At 43.1% G+C, this 17,284-nt stretch overlaps 1 protein-coding gene across 1 annotated transcript in view; it reads right to left on the bottom strand.

Annotated features, from left to right (window-relative positions):
- Positions 1–4,817, bottom strand: part of TSHZ1 (teashirt zinc finger homeobox 1) — a 25,940-nt gene extending 21,123 nt beyond the window's left edge. The window contains exons 1-2 of the mRNA XM_040632348.1: positions 4,808–4,817; positions 4,057–4,111 (exon numbers count right to left, since the gene is read on the bottom strand). Of these exons, the coding sequence (XP_040488282.1) occupies positions 4,057–4,111; positions 4,808–4,817 (65 nt within the window). The remainder of the gene's footprint in view (positions 1–4,056; positions 4,112–4,807) is intronic.
- Between the last annotated feature and the right edge of the window lie 12,467 nt (positions 4,818–17,284).

Below are 17,284 nucleotides of genomic sequence, written 5' to 3' on the forward strand. Positions count from 1 at the left end.
CCCCCCCCCCCCCCCGCGGAAGACGTTTTAATATTTCCGTATCCGTGGTGTATATTCGTTTTAAGAAAAGATAGAACCATACAATTAGTGTCCATTGAAATCAAGGAAATAAAGCAATTTTCGGAGCCGCTACATCCGTAATAAAAAATAAAAACTTTTTGGCTATGTCAGAAAAATGTTTAAATGTTCTAATTTGTTGGGTTAAAAAAAATTAATTATGACAAGTCATTTCTGAACACACATTGCCACCACCTCTTTTTTTCCCCCAGCAATTTAATTTTGGTGCACAATAGAGTGCAGACTAAATTTAGAAGCTTCATCAAATTTTAGTAACTTTAAGTAATATTCTTTATGTCAACACTGCCAGGGGCTTCACCAGACCTGACATTTGGAAGGCTCCGTGGTGCACGGAGCAGACGTGCAGCAGTCCCTCCCACACTTGGGGCGCAGGTCCTGCAGGAGATCGATGGGCGCCCGCACCCATACTTCGTGACTCAAGTGCCATCAATCGCAGTCTGCAGATAGGAGCCAGAAGAAAATCTAAACTGCGCAATTTTAGTCCCACTTTTTGGCTTTCAAAGGACATCCTTATGTTTCAACAGAATATAAGCCCGTGACTTGTTTTCCCCTCATTCTGGTGTCTTCTGGAGAACAGCGATAATTACTATTCCTTCTACAGACCAGTCAGGTATGTGTTCACTAAACTCCAGTCAAGGTGGGTCTGCAACTCGACACCACACAGCCGCCTCCCTGTGACCCAGGCCCTAGGTTTAGCTGCACAGACAGCTTGCAAAGGACTCTGGATTCTTACTGTTGTGTGGAGGCCCAGGTGCGTGTGATCTGTAAGTCAGTCTGTGGCTTTTCAAGTCCTGAGGGCTCCTTCAGAGAACTACCGCTTGGCATACATTGTTCGTACTTGGAAAGAGAATTCGAGAACAGATGAGTGACTTGATTCTCACAGTTAGGTGAGGACAGGGGGAGGTCCTACCACAGGATTGCACGTTTGCGGTCTGTCCCACGTCTCCGAATGCACGGGGTGTCCCTCAGGCCCTTCATCCCCAGCCACCCCTTCCGTGATGTACCAGTATCACTTGCTGTAATTAAAAGTTCCTCCAGATCTCATTTAACCTCAAGCCGAAAGACTCAAATCTTTAAAACAACGAACAAAAAACAACACTTTTTAAAATGAAAGAGAAGTAATTCCTAAGGCACTTAAGAAAAAAACATAAGCCACAGTTAGGCACCCCAACAAAGCATGTTTTAGTAAATCTAAGTACTTCATTGCCTTTTGGCTGGGAATTCATGGCTTTGTTTAGGGGGGAAAATACTAAATTCATCACCAAACAAGAATTTCAAAGTATTTCTGCATCTCTAAGTTTTGATGGTGCTTCATCTGGAGAGAAAGAGGGGTTGAGATGGGATGGGGGGATGGGGAAGCAGATTTATCCACTGGATATCTCATTCCCTACCCCAATATTAAATTTTATGTGGGGAATCTAGGAGTTTAAAAGCTTCACATTTTTGTGTAATAAAAAAGAAATACAATATCCTGTTGCTATGCGTAGTGACACTTTATGCAGGAAAGAAAACCATTCTCCTTAGCTATTCTTTGAAATACGACCTACCACGTCATTTAATTTTTGAAAACCCTAAGGTCATGTAACACACTTTCTCTGTCATTTGTAAGTACATTAACTCAGTGGCCATACGACAGTGAAATTATGATAATGGGCTGCGAAAATGGGTCAGGCAGGCACCGCATTTCATGCTAGCTTCCAACAACCATCAGAGCACAGCTCAAATCAAATATGACAGTAGAAAAGCATGGAGTTTACTTTTTTTAAAGTGTTTCTACTCACTCAAGTACACACGCAAGACCACGAGACGAGCCAAAGGGGTCCCACCTCAGTGGTGAGTGAACTGCAAGAAAGTTACCCCACTGAGAGATCCATTTCTCTTGCAGAACAATTCTGCCTGAAAATCACAGATGTGGGGGGAAGAGGGAGGTAGAGGTCAAAGCAGGCTTCTTCCCAAACCATTTCTCCACCATGGTCCAGCATCTGAACAATGGGGATCACATTCTGAAAACTGCTCCACGAAGTGAAAAAAAAATTTTTTTTAAAGCAGAAGCAATTTAATGTATTCACTTAAGCAAACAGAAACCCCTTCCCTAACACTTCCTGTGTGCTCAACTTCCCTGAAAAAGGAAGGAAGAGCAGGAAGTAGACGCTGATCTCGCTGGGCTGGTACGTCTCTGACTCAAGTGTAATTGAACGGAAGAGTTGGTAACTGAGAACGTCTGCCCCTCAATTTCAAAAAACGGACTTGTGAGTACAGTGGAGGAATGAAAGTTTTTAAGACGCTCAAGTACACGCGTCCTCGTGGGCTTCTCCGGACTGACTTCTAACGTCCAGCGTCCCCGCTGGGCTTTGCCTTACAAGGCTGGCTGGTGCAATCGCTGTCAGGAGACCCTGCCCAGAGCACCTCCCAGCGCAGGCGGCCACCGTGATCTCCAAGGAACGTACTATCTGCTTACGCATCCCGGTGCAATTCCTGTTAAATAGCCCCTTCTCTTCCTTTTTTTCCCTCTGCGCTAAAAAATAAAATAAAGTAATAATAATACTAATAATAAAATAAAATCTGTCAGTATAATAGTTCCTGGGAGAACTCTAAGCGAGAGGTTGATAACACAGAGACACAGAAACGCCAGTCGCATGCAAAAGTTAACTGAATGGCAGAGATAATTGCTAAGATAATTATTTTGATAGAAGCCACTTGAAAGCTTCTGTACTGTGTTCTACTATTCCTGTTAAGGGTAAACTATCCATTTCAGATATATGCTATTCACAATGACATTTTATTTTCGATTTCTTTTTGGAAAATAATTGTAATGAAAACCAAGGACTTGAAGAGGGTAGCGAGCTAGATAAGTTTTGACACGTATTTCTGATTACTGTGCCATAATCCTATCAATGAGTGATATAATGTATTCTCGTGATGCACTATCTCCGGTGTATAAAATAACACTGTACTTTACAACAAGAGAAGAAGCACAAAGGATAGTTGGGACCATCCTACGGTCAGCATCAGCACAAGCTCCTTGAAACTCTAGAGCCGACTGACAATGGAATTTAATGTAGTCTAACTACAGTAGCCTTGAGCAAAGATACAATTATAGCTGAAAAGCATCTGAGGTTCCTGACTGTTGCTGGCATCATGATATAAATCAACAATTGCTTCTTCCCTTTTCCTCTGCAGCCCCTCCCTCCAAACTCAAAACACAGAATCCTCTAGAATCAAAAACTTGGTAAAAGGTCATTTTGTTTTCCTCCATGCCATAAAAACGGCATAGCTAGATCTGACACGCATATGCAAATCAGCTCAGAAAACACTGATTTTCCTTCACACTGAATTACTGTATCTGTATGAATATTGATACAAACACCACAAATAACAAAAAAAACCCCACAATCTCTATGGTTAGTTGCCAAGATGCCAACAAGAAACATAGACATACTGAATGCAGTTACTGTTTCTTGGCCCCGTAACTCCAGCAAACCATGTCCTCAACGGATAAATACCTATTTCAGTTTATTTAATTGTATTAAGAGTTAGGAATGCTAACATTTGCTTGCAAGAAAAAGGACTTGTAAAATATACAACATGGTGTCAGAAGAATATATTGATTATTGATAACTTATTTATATGGGCATTTAACACAAAACAGAAGTGCGTATCTCTCTAAGAGGTCAAGAAAGAACACCATGGATTGAGGGTGAAAAAGGCAGTAAGATGAACGGAAATGCAGGTAGGTCCCACCCTTACAGCACCTTCTCGTCCTCAGAAAAGCATCTTAGGTCAAAGTGATAGAAGATGAATCTGATTGTGACACGGAAGTAACGTCACTTTGACAGATTACATTGCTGACAAATGATTGCAAGTTCTTTCTTCTTTTTTTAAGATACGACTGCCAATAACATATTTACTCAAGTATTTAGTGAACTTGCACGTTGAATAGACTGGAGCTTCCTCTCATCTAATTTCTACCACCGTTACCACTGGGAGACCCTGACCAGTATCTGGAAGTTGCCCTCAGTCTCCTTCTCCTCATCTACGAAAAAGGCAGGGGGGTAGCAGATAATCCTGAAAACCCACTCCAACCTGAAAATGTTCTTCGAGTTTTGAGGGCCAGAAGCAGCAACACGCAGGCAGAGACAATGGGTAAGAAGACAGTGACCAAGACAGGGTGAAACAGGGACATGCTGAACCAGTGGAGGGAAGGGTCCTGGCCACACTGTGAAGGAAGAGCTTCTGCTTCCCAAAAGGAGGAGGGGACGTAGGAGGGCTTCTCAAAGAGAAAACGCTGAGCTGCCCTAAGTAGTCAAAAAGGATTTCCAAAGGCAGCGAAGGGCAGGAAAGATGCGAAAGGGAGCAGCATGAGCAGAGGCGTGGCTGCTGGAAACAGAAAGGGCCTTGCTTCCACCAGAATACGAAGACCGCGTTTGTTTTCCTTCCAACAGGGTCAATGCTGAGGCCAAGATGTATGCCTCATCCAGTGTACTGCTCTCTCAGGTTCAGCGGGACATACCCGATGGCCCTAGCCAAGAGGCAATTTGACAATGACGTGTATATCGTAAGTCAGCCCGTCACACGCACCGTATCATATTGGCCATAGTTCTGAACACCTGTAACAGTGCTTAGCACACAGCAGGCCCTCGATAAAGATTTACTGAGTGGATAAAAGAATATAGAAAACCATATTACTGTCTTTAGTCTGACTCAATATCGTGTCGCACAATGTTCTTACCTGACGTCATCATCTCTGCCCTTTTTTTTTAACAGTACAACAAAAGGAGAACATAGATGGTAACCAGAATCTCCTGATCAACCAGGGAGCACGCAAATGCTTTCTGAGAAATCAAGGAGATTTGTTAGTTCGGGGCAAGTTCTCTCTAAAACACAAAAGCCTTAGAGACCCAGTGTTACGTCTCTCAACTGGATTGGAGGCCGCCATCTCCTCGAGGCCAGAGCCTCACCCCGCACCCGGAGGTAATACAAGGCAGGGCTCCTCCCCCCTGTGGAGGACACAAACTCAAGGGTTTCCTTCAAATGGTGGCCAAATCCCACGGGAGTGGTAGCCATTCATTTGTTCGTTTATTGCACATTGATAAGCTGATCTGTAAAATCGCCCTATATGGACATTAACATGCTCCCCCACATGGAAACTCCTATTTGATATTTCAAATCCTCCAAAAGCAGGGCTTTTCCTTTTGGCCAAAGATCCCCCAGCACTGAAACAGTGCAGCTGTGAAAGACACACGATGATTCCCTCTTATCAGTTACAGTCAAGAAGTGACTACATTAGTAACTATGAAATGAGAAATTATGATTTCAACAAGGTAGAAAGAACCAGAAGTCTTGAAGAAAGCCACAACAGGACTCCCAGCCTTCTAGGAGGTGGCAAGGCTCCTGTGGGCTGGGGCAGCCCCCCTGCCAACGGCACTTCCTGCGCGCTTCCATGGCCCCCCCAGGAAGTACTCAGGTGTCTTCCCCTCCGGATGTCTGCCTGTGGTTGAGTTTATGGTAATGGGTGCGTGGGTCAGGCCATGTATTAAAGATGCCAGTATGAGCTGACAAGCACTCCAACGTTCTTTACAGAACATCTTTCTGTAGAGACAACTGCTGTCCTTCAAAGCAATCACCCAGGAGGCCATAAATTTGTTACAATGATGCTGCCGTCAATCAGAGCGTTTTCGGAACTTCTCTTTGGCAGAATTAGTCAGCTCATCTCTTACGAGACAAGAGTTTCTTCCTTATAGTCGTAGAATCTGCTGTCCTTTCCTCTGTCTTTTCTTCCCACCTTTCTACCTGGCCTCCGTAGCAAGCATGAGGGTTGCTGGCCAGTTCTTTTCCAAGCACATTGCAGACCACCCTCCCCTGCCACCTTGAGATCAGAAGCGGGTGAGGACATGTGAGCAGAAGCGACGCTATGTCCCGTCCGGGGAGCCTTTAAAGCAGGCGTGCATGCCACCCACCACACCCACCACAGTGACCAGCAATGGTCCAGATGGTGGCAGCCCATCAGCCGAGCGCCTGAGCACGGGCACCTAGCCGCCTCCACAGAGACAGGCGAGGAGCGTGAGCGGGACAGCCAGCTCAGTCACTTGACCCGCAGAGCCACGGGGGTTGTTACTGTACGCTCGTTCTGTCCGACACAGCCCTCACGTCCCTCATTCTCGAGCTGGGCTGCAACAGCCATCACCTTAGCAACTCAGCAGGCTAAGGACCTCCAGGAAGGAGTCTTTCGAGGACAGCTGGAAAATGAGGTCAGAGAGAGAGGGAACTGCAGACCCAGACCGAGATTGGCAGCCGGGAGACAGAAGTACACCTCCAGTCCACCGGGCGATTTTAATCCATTACATCTGACATCAGCGGTACTACGGAGATAGTAAGTATTAACCTACGACATCACCTGAGGCCAATCTACCTGTGTCCCTTCAAACCTGGGAGATGAAGGCTTCCCCGGGCACAGGCATGTGTCACGGCGCTACAGCTGTGTCTGGTCCCCGGGCGTGCAGGGAACGCATACTGTTTCAGGCCAAACGACGGTGCCATAGAGGCAGAACTGCTCAGCATCCATGGAACCCAAGTGACCACCGGGATGCTGTCAAGCCCCACCCCACTATCTCCTCTGCAAAGCCTGGTCCGGGGGAATCAGCAGCTGGCCTATGCCTCCCCATCTCAGGACAGATGACGGGAACCCTAGGTGGCGCAGTGACGCATGAGAAAATGGCAGATGGAGATGACGGTCCACAACCATGGACACAGAGCCTCTGCCCACACACTTCTGTGTGCTCTGATGCCATGGACTGAGCGCCGGCAACCTGGTGGCAGGTCACTCACTGCAGAGACGCACGAGGGAGAGGCAGCCCTTGTCTTCACAGAACTGAAAGGTAGGATGTGAGAAGGACACCTTCAACTCGTTTCAATGCACGACAAAATGCTGGAAGCACTCTCCCAGAGCTGCAGACCCGGTGTTCGGGAAAAGGCAAGGGCAGAAGAAATCCTTACCTTGTCCAAGAAGATATGAAGGAACGTTTATTGTTGAAGTAAATTCATACCCTAGAGAGCAACGCCAAGGACACATGAGAAGCAGCAGGCTAAGAAGCTGGGCGGGGACACAGAAGGAGCCCTCCGAGCCCCGTGCTCACACACTCAGGCACCCACGCACCCCCCCCCCCACAGGACTCTGCCAGGACAAACAAGCACGGAGTTGTGTGAGGCCCCGGTGGCTCAAGCGTCGTGAGAGGCTCACACTGAGCCTGGGACGCCGCACGCTTGGTGAGCTGACGGGATGACACGGTTCTGGAAAGCAATTTGACAATGAAAACGACAAACTCCCTGACCCTGCAAGGCGCCTACTGGAGAGCTTGTCCTTTGAAATACGTAAACATCCAGCAGCACGATTTGGGGTGGTCCACAACCAGAAGCAACCTGAACACCCACCAATAAGCTAGAGGCTGAACAAATGTGGGACAGCCACAGCCCGAAAAGTTTACAGCCTCAAAACAGACTAAGACATCTCTCTGAGAGGCGATCAGGACATAGTTTTTTTTTTTTTTTTAAAGATTTTATTTATTTATTCGACAGAGATAGAGACAGCCAGCGAGAGAGGGAACACAAGCAGGGGAGAGGAAGAAGCAGGCTCATAGCGGAGGAGCCTGATGTGGGGCTCGATCCCATGACGCCAGGATCACGCCCTGAGCTGAAGGCAGACGCTTAACCGCTGTGCCACCCAGGCGCTCCAGGACATAGTTTTAAGTGAGAAAATCAAAGTGCACAGATGGATTCTACTTTTCAGAGAATAAAGATAACCCCACACGTAGTACATGTTTTCACACATACGCAAGAGCAGAGAGAAAGGTGAGGAAAACAGAACCAGGCTGTTTTCATGGGTTACCTTTGTGGGAGGGCAGATGGAGAGGCAGAGAAGGGGAAAGATTAATAACTTTCTTTAGCCGTTTTTATTATGAATGCTAATTATTTTATACACCTTTACTCTACTAGTTAAAATAAGCATGTATTGCTTTAAAATTTTAAAAATAAGGTAAGACCATGCAAATAAGTGGTAGCTAAATGACCATCATCACTGTCACCATCATCATTACCATCACTATCACCATCACCATCATCTTCACCCCTCACCATCATCATCACCATTGTCACCATCACCACCATCATCACCATCACTATCATCATCACCATCATCATCATCTTCACCCACCACCATCATCACCATTGTCACCATCACCACCATCATCATCACCATCATCACCATCACTATCATCATCACCATCATCAACATCTTCACCCACCACCATCATCACCATTGTCACCATCACCACCATCATCATCACCATCATTATCATCATCACCATCATCACCATCATCATCACCATCACTATCATCATCACCATCATCATCTTCACCCATCACCATCATCATCACCATTGTCACCATCACCATCATCATCACCACTGTCACCATCACCACCACCACCATCACCATCATCATCATCATCATCATCTTCACCCATCACCATCATCATCATCACCATCATTATCTTCACCCATCACCATCATCATCACCATTGTCACCATCACCACCACCATCATCACCATCATCATTAACTTCACCCATCACCATCACCATCATCACCACCATCATCACTATCATCATCACCACCATCTATGAGTTGCTAGCACAATCACCCTTCCTGAGGTCACTGTGAGGCAAGATAAGGAGGGAAATCCTAAATGGATACTCCAGGACAATGTTCTTCAAGCTGAGAGCTCTAACTCCTTAATGGGTCATAAAATCAATTTAGCAGCATTTTTATAATGGCACAGAATATACAGAGCTTTCTTTGACTTACTATGGGGTTACATCCTGAAAAATCCATCCTAAATTGAAACTAGCATAAGTCAAAGATTCACTTAATACAATTGATATACCAAACATCACAGCTTCGCCAAGCCTACGCTAAACATGCTCAGAACATTTACATTAGCCCGCAGCTGGGGGGGAATGAAGTGCCTGTGGGTATCAGAGGCTGACTAGTACCCCTGGAGTTGCTATTTCAATACAAAATGTATGTCAGTGGGGGAGGGGGGCTTGCAGAGAGGACCATGACAGCGTGTGCCACGCACACTCCACCCATTCCCCCAACAATCCATCCTGAGTTGTGACCGCGGAGGAGCCGCCGTGCTGGTGTTCCCACACCACAATAGGCCGGCAGACACCCTGTGCTGCACTTAGGGTAAAGGGCAGGCAAGTCCTATGAGCAGGTGCAAGCTGCCTGCAGGGGCACTGCTCCACGTGCTCAGGGAACTCCTCCTCTCTTCCTGCACTAATAATAATGTCGGGGGCACTGTGTCCAGACGCCCCCATGAATGATGACAGCAGCCGGCACTTCCAACGGCACTGAGTGCCAGAGCCCGTCTGGAGCACGTCAGCTATCTTGCAGCCCTTGCCCCTCACAACTCCATCATCTTACACACAAAGCAACTGAGGCAAACGGCGTGCCTCAGCTAGGAGGTAGCTGAGTGTCTGTGACCAGAGGGACATGCGAAAAGGAGCTGAAATGAGGAGTGCTGTTTGAATCCATGAGGATAAGGAACGGAGAATAGATTCGACCAGCGACTGGGGTGCTCTGGGATGACGCTCTCTACAACAGAGACACCGAATCAGACAGAAATAGCCCAGAATCAAAAGCAAAGACTCTCATTACTTTAGCTACAGATACCAGCCATTTTTTCCCTGCTAACTTAGAGCATCTAAAGCAACTTAAGACTAAATTTTTTTAAATGAACAACTTCCTAGATTAGTAACTTACTAAGTAGCCTCGATCAATAAACCTTAAAAACATTTTCTCACAGGAAGCACTTACTCTTAGGAATAAGTTGAAGCCTTACTTCCTGTGCTTAGTCCTAGTCAGGATTCTGGAACGTCAACCAACCGTGTGCTTCTTTCTGGCCCATGATGAGAAGCACGGCTTAGAACGGCAACAAAAAATGATCCATTACTTAAGAACAGTGTAGCAGCTTCTACGTACATTAGGAGTTTTGGTAAATGCTTCAAACGCATTACTGCAGAACACAAGAAATCACATGCTCTTTCGGGTCTTGAGTGATCTGTCAATAAAAGGATTAGTTCATTAATGATCTCCCAATTGAAGCCCAATTTGATCAAGCATTTTAACTGAATTGTTGAAAACTGCAGCAAAGAGCAGTCTGGGTCCTTCCATGAGGATGCAGATGTAAAGGGGTATTTCACATACACCTTGAGGCAATAAATACACACCACCACTATTTTCTGATAAATAGGCAATAAAGTTATCTAGATATTTTTAAAAGAATAGCATCTCACCGTAAGTCTGCCATAAGTAAATTACTTCATCTGAAACGCCACAGCTCAAAGATAAAGCAAAAGTCTTGATTTCAAACAGAAAAATGCCTCTTCTGACCTCACTAGCTGTGTTTATATGTGGGTAAGGGGCAGGTGAAAATGCACACTATTGGTGGGTTCCTGTATTTACATTAGATGTGCTGCTTTAGAAATTATAGAAAGATCCCGTATTGTACATAACCATGGAAATTACTAAAATCACTAAAAATTTCCAAGAAAAAAAAACCAAGTTTATTTAGAGAATGAGATATTTTTTCTCATAATTCTCCCACCTAACTCATGAATTGCTAAAACAATGATTACATGATGATGTTTCTAGAAGATTCCAGTAAACTGTCCCTAAGTTACCAGTTCTGGCTTTCATCTGAATCACTAATTCACAGACAGATATATAAAAGTCTGCCCCTCACCCCACTGTGTTTTTAAAAGGTAAAGTAGAAACTCTCTAGTAAAAGCAACAAACGCATCTTATTTTAAGGCCAGGAAAAGCAGACTCGATTTGGGATCTGGAATCATCGCACGAACACGTGACCTAATATGGGTTATGTGGTTCAGACGCCTCTGTGACCCAGCTTGTCTGCTATGACCAGACCCCGAGACACGTCAGTCAGTGTGAGTTCTGGTCTTTAATGACTCAATATTACCAGTGCACAGCTACAGTGTGAGGAGACACAACTTTGCAATTGTTTGAGAAATGGAACCTCACTGACAGTAACGTCACAATGCCTGTCATTGATCAGCAACACGCCTTTTGAAAATGAATTCACCTTAAAGGAATCATACTTCCTTACTGATTGCAAAGTTATATTGACAATAGGTCTTCTTTGAGGAATTGTTATTACTTAAAACATAGAAATATCAGTTTCTATTGAAATACACTTAGTTGCCTATTTAAAGTCATTCGAGTGTCTTTATGCATTAAAGTGTTATCATTCATGCCTTGGCCAATATCCCTATGAAAATAGCTCCCAAATTAAATTCCTAATAAATTAAGTTAATAATTCACCTTCATTAAGTAATTTAATTTCTTCAGTGAGCAATAAATAGTTCTTGTGACATTCTTCTAGGACAGAAGTTCAAATGTTATTTTTCTTTATCAGCTCAGTCTCCTCCCGAGTACAAGAAGTAAAATACACAAAAGGTGGTCTACTTGTTAACTTCTGTGTTTGTAACCACAGTTATCCCTGCAACAATCCCACCGTGTTCACTAGCAATCAAACAATCCAGGTGGCTATTTTCAAAGTTCTTTCTTAGAAATGTTAAAAGCTAGACCTTACATAGGTACCAAAAAAAAAAAAAAAAAGAAGAAGACGAAAAAAAAAGAAAGAAAAAACAAGTAGCATTTTCCTAAGATTATTTTTAGATAGTATATCATATGTTAGGCTTCATTTCTACCTTTTAAGAAGGAGAAGTTGGCTTGTACCGTAACCTCAGTGATGTCAGAAAAAAGATTGGTTAAAATAGAAAATAGAAAAGTTACATTTAAGTGTAAGTGTCAGTAGTACCCCTATATTTAGCATTATTTGTTTCTTATTAAGCTAAAGGTACCCTGGTGGTCAACTTCGCACATCTTGGTAACATCGTCTCCAGTTCCTTCTGGCAGAGCACCCAGCACCTCACCTCCGCCAAGTGGGCAAATGGAAAGACTGGAGGTGAATGGGCTGAATGGGCAGCTGCGGGTGTAGTCAGACCCACGCAAGCTGAAACAACGCAAGAGGCGCTCCCCTCTTCCCAAGGCGGGATCACAGAAAGCATCCCAGATGATGGGGGAGGGAGAAAGGAAATAGGCATGTCAGAAGAACAGAACCAAATAGTTTCCAGCCAATTCGCCTTAATATATTTATATATATATATATATATATATATATATATATATATATATATATATATATACACATTAAAACAGATGCAGAAAGCAGACTTAACCATTGTGAAATTATACGCAAAAGTGTTTCCAAAAAATACAAAAAGAATTTATCCCATCAATGATTTAAAATACATTATTGACTGAAAACCACAAGTATTTAGGACCCATTTGGGGAAGCTGGGTGTTCTGGATAGTTGAAGGTTTACTCTTTTAAGCAGAATTTTATAAAAATGTTTAAACACTGGAAAATCTACATAAAATGGACACGCTTTTGTCGCATTACTTGAAGTCTACTGTACACTATTAACATTTGCCTGACAACTAGATACAAAAACTGTGAACAGTCAGTACCGACCACAAAGGGGCAGAGAACAATTCCATTTCCACTAAGTGGCCTGCAATGCTGTGTTTTTCATGTGATTCATTCTTTTACAACAGGTTTTCCCCCCTTTCTTCTCCCTTACTATTCAGTCCTCTGCTATCATTTCCCACTGTTATCTGTGTGCTTTTCCTTACTTCCAATTTGCTACTGTTAATTTGTGGTAGCCTAGGAGAAGAGATATGTGTGACTTTTAGAACTGTGTGTAACAGAAAAATAAAATTCACACGGTGAGGGAGGACCTAGAGATACTTCTATTAATACTTGTATGAATTCGGCACATGGATTTTGATGCCTGATGTCCTTTTATTCCCTCTGACTCTTTACTCTGTCCCAGAAAAATAAAGATGGTAATTAATTGGTTTCAAGATAGCTGAGGTTTTACTGTTTCAAAATGATATACATATATGCTTATGAATGTCTCGAAGCCGTATTTATACACGATCACATCAAGTCCTCCTAGAGTCCCTCAAAGCAGGAAGCATTCCTTTTCCACAGGTAGGGGCGATAGGGAGGGGGCCCTAACGTATTCTGAAAGCCGAACAAAAACACAACTGTTCATTCCACATTATTCTACAGAATACAACACACCAAGATTTCATTTTTATTTTAAAACCAAATAGAATCATGAAAAAAGAAAAAGGATTTTACATTAGGTTAAAGATGACCATGGGAGATGACCCAAAAAGCATAAATATTCCAGTAGACGCTACCCAGGCCGAGGCCCAGGCCCAGGCACTAGAAGATTTTCAGGATATTCAGCAGGAATTAGGCATGAGCAACAAAAATGAAACACTACAAAGGCAAACCTGCCTGATTTTAGAAGTTTTTAAAGATTCATGCACTGTCACCAGATAACACTGAAAAGCGCGTGTGTTCTGAAGTGGCAGCGATGCGCCACAGCCCGTCCCTACAACCGAAGACTGTGGGTGAATCCGAGAGATCGCATTTGTATGAACACGTCTTAAAAACCAGGTCCTCTCCCTCCCTTCCTAAACCCCTATTCCAGGAGGTTGGTGTTTACATTCAAATAGAGGCCTTCTCCCTATTTCTCCATGTTTAAGCCCCTTTTCCTGCCGATTCACTCTGAAAAGACTTCACTTTTGAAGCAGCTGGCCTTCCCAGACGTGAAGGTGGTTTCCTTTTCAGGCTAAATAGTCCCCCTATCTGCCTGACCGTCCAGCAGCCGAGGGAAATCTCGGCTCCCCCGCTTCCCGTACAGACGCCGCTCGCTTGGGGTGTTCTCACCCTCGGTGATTTATTTGCAGAAGATGCTTGAAGGCATCATTCTCAACTGATAGTTGACTTAAAAAAAAAATCCAAAAATTCTCCAACATTCATCAATGCTGACGAGCTGTGGGGTTTTTTTGTTTTTGTTTTTTTCTGAAAGGAAAAAAGCCATAAGAGAAGGTAGCAATAAAAAAAGTACTAAGATGTAGGATGGAACCACTGTATGCAAAGGTAAACAACATCACTGCTGATACAAAGAGCTTGCTAGCACGTTATCAACACTCAGCAGTTGTCCGATCCACCCATAATAACCAGTTAGAACAGAAAAGTAACTCCATTCCTGAGACAACAACCCAAACTGAACAAATGAATAGCCTAGGAGACAGCACAGGACAAAAAAACAGCATCAAGGGCCTATGTGAAAAATCCACAAACCTTCATAGAAGCACAAAAAAAAAAAAAAAAAAGACTTGAATATATTTCAAAATATATCATTTTTATTTTTAGAATGAGAAACTACTATTATAAAGATGCTGTTTTCCTGAATTAATTTCTTAATTTAATCTCATTCCAATCACACTACCTAAAGTATTATTTTTTTAAGCTGACAAAAATGATTCCAAACTTCCTCTAATACAGAAGAATAGGAAAAATATTCTTTGAAAGAAGAAGAAGAAGGGGTACAGGGAGTAGATAGAAAGCTCTTAGATTATTTCAAAATATATTATATAGCCACAGTAATTAAAACAGGGTGGGGGGGTGTACAAGTCAGGAATAGAGAGACTGCTGGTTGGAATCACAGGGCAAGCTGAAGAGACCACCCCCAATGCATGCTAGAACTCCATGCACAATGAAGGAGCATCTGCAGGAGAATTCCGTGGAGAGAGGACACATCATTCAATACACAGAGCTGGGAAAACTGGTTATTTGAAAACAAATAATAAAGTCAGATGCCCACCTCACACCATATGCCAAAATTAATTTCAGATATACTAAATATTTAAATATAAAAAATAAATCCATAAAAGTACTAGAAGACAATAAAACCAAATATTCACATAATCTTGAAGGCTGGAAGGCACCTTTTAAACATTACTTCAAAGGCAGAAACTATGCAGGAAAGGACCAGTTAAACTACATAAAAACAACTCAGTCCATCAAAAATATGCCATAACCCAGGGAAACACATAGTGCTGGTGGGGCTGGAAATGCACACGCCTTCCCAGAAGGCCAGTTGGCAGTATATGTACCAAAATAATTTAAAACAGCCAAAACCTTTGACCTAGTAATTCTACTTCTGGGAATTTATCAAGGAAATGATGATACTATTGCCAAGATATACATACAGAGATATTAATTACACAGTTGTTTACATCTGTGAAACTGAGCAAGAACGAAATTTCCAACAATGGTTGATTTCTCAACTAAATTGTGCATGTCAATAAAGTGGGATGCTATGCAAGTACTTGAAATGACAAAGCAGGTCTCTACTACATGGCAAATGTTATGAGCTAAAAAATAAGTATCAAACAAAATGTGTAGGAAGAAACCACTTTGGTAAAAATACATGTAAAATATTTATATGTATATATTTGCATAGGAAAAGACCCAGAAGAAAATACACCAAAATATCAACTTTGGTTATTTCTAGAGGATAGGATTTCAAATAAGCTTCATCTATTTTAAAATTTATTTTTCTCTGTTCAAGTTATATACATACACATAGGCATATATGTATATATCACTTGCATAATCTCAAAAGATAACAGAAGAGGGCAAAAACTCCATAGACTAATTTTTGATATCAAACCAAAGTGTTTGCTACTACAGAAATACTAGAAAGATGACTGAACATCCTTTTTAGAACTTTTCCAAATCAATAAAAAAATGAACAAAGCAACAGAAAAATGAACAAACACGGGCAAAAATAATTCAAAAAGGATTTTGTCTAATAAATACATTTGTCTAATAAAATATATGGAAAAACGTTCACTCTCACCTGGAACCCGAGAAATACAAATGAAAACAATGTGGGGATACTATTTCAAAGCCACTAAATTGGCAGAGAATTAAAAATACCTGGGTTGGAAACGGCTCAGAGGCATGAACGTTTCCATGCACTATAAATGAAAAGATACCTTGACGTATTTTGAGGACAAGTTTGCGATAGGTACCAAAGGCTGACCAAGCAATGTCAAGTCAAAAAAAATTTTTTTTCACTAAAGAACTCATCATGAAAATGTACAGAGTAACATGTAAAAAGCTGTTCACCATTTAGTGAGTAAACTGATAAATACCACCATTACCCCATTGTTGTTTTAAAAAATATCTGTAGAGGCAAAAAAAAAAAAATCCTAGAGGAATTCAGGTACGATGTTTACAGCAGCTACATCTGGGTAGTCGTGAATGATGCTTTTGATTTGTTTATCTATATTTTACACATTTTGCATATCACATGAACACTTGCACAAAGAGGAAAAACATTTAGTAATAGAGGAGTGAATTCCCCATAATTTTCTCTCAAATTAAAAAGATAAAGTAATAGTCATGGAGTTTGCCAGTAAAAAGAAGAAAAAATAGATGGCTGGTAAAAGCTAGGGAATGCAAAGAGGGTTGAGCCGCCGGGCGGAGCCGCAGAGGCCCCTCCCCTGCAAACACTCCGCCGTCTAGGGCACCTGCAAGAGACAGAGCCGGAGTAGGAGTCCGCAGCCCTCACCTGCCACCGTCAGCTGCCCAGCCGGCCTGGGTTCCTTCAGCTCCTAACACACTGCAGGAATCCCACTGAAGACCACCTCCATTTCCCCCATCCCTAAATGCGTGATTCCAACATGGCCAGTAACTCTGAGTTACTCCATCTGGTGAGTTAGTCAAGAAACATCTCTGATGCAAAGACGCATCAGCTCATTTAGGAACTTAACACTCTGGCAATGACCTAAGCCTGGAGCCCTATGGTGACCAAGCCTTCTATGGAGACCAAAGAGCTCTACAGCCCTCCTGTTGAGGGACTGTTCTCTTGGCTTCCAGGAAGGAGTGATCTTAGCAGAGGAATTGGTAAGACTGAATGACCCATTTACTCGTTGGCTGGCTGGTTGCCCATTCACTCATTCACTCACCGAAAGCTGACTCAGGGTCTCCTGTGTGTTGGGCACCATGCAGAGCAGTGGAGGGGCAAAGGGAAGGCAGCTCCAATTTCAAGGAGTCCTCACTCTAGCAAGGAACACAGACCCAGTGCAACAGGGCCAGATGCGGGGAACAGAGGGGGGTGTGTACTGGCAGCTGCACTGGAAGGAAAGACCCCTCAAACGGCAGGAACTCGGTGTAGGGAAGTCCTTCCAGGTACT

Source organism: Ursus maritimus, unplaced genomic scaffold, assembly GCF_017311325.1.
Source record: "Ursus maritimus isolate PB19 unplaced genomic scaffold, ASM1731132v1 scaffold_18, whole genome shotgun sequence".
In the NCBI taxonomy this organism is placed as follows: Eukaryota; Metazoa; Chordata; class Mammalia; order Carnivora; family Ursidae; genus Ursus; species Ursus maritimus.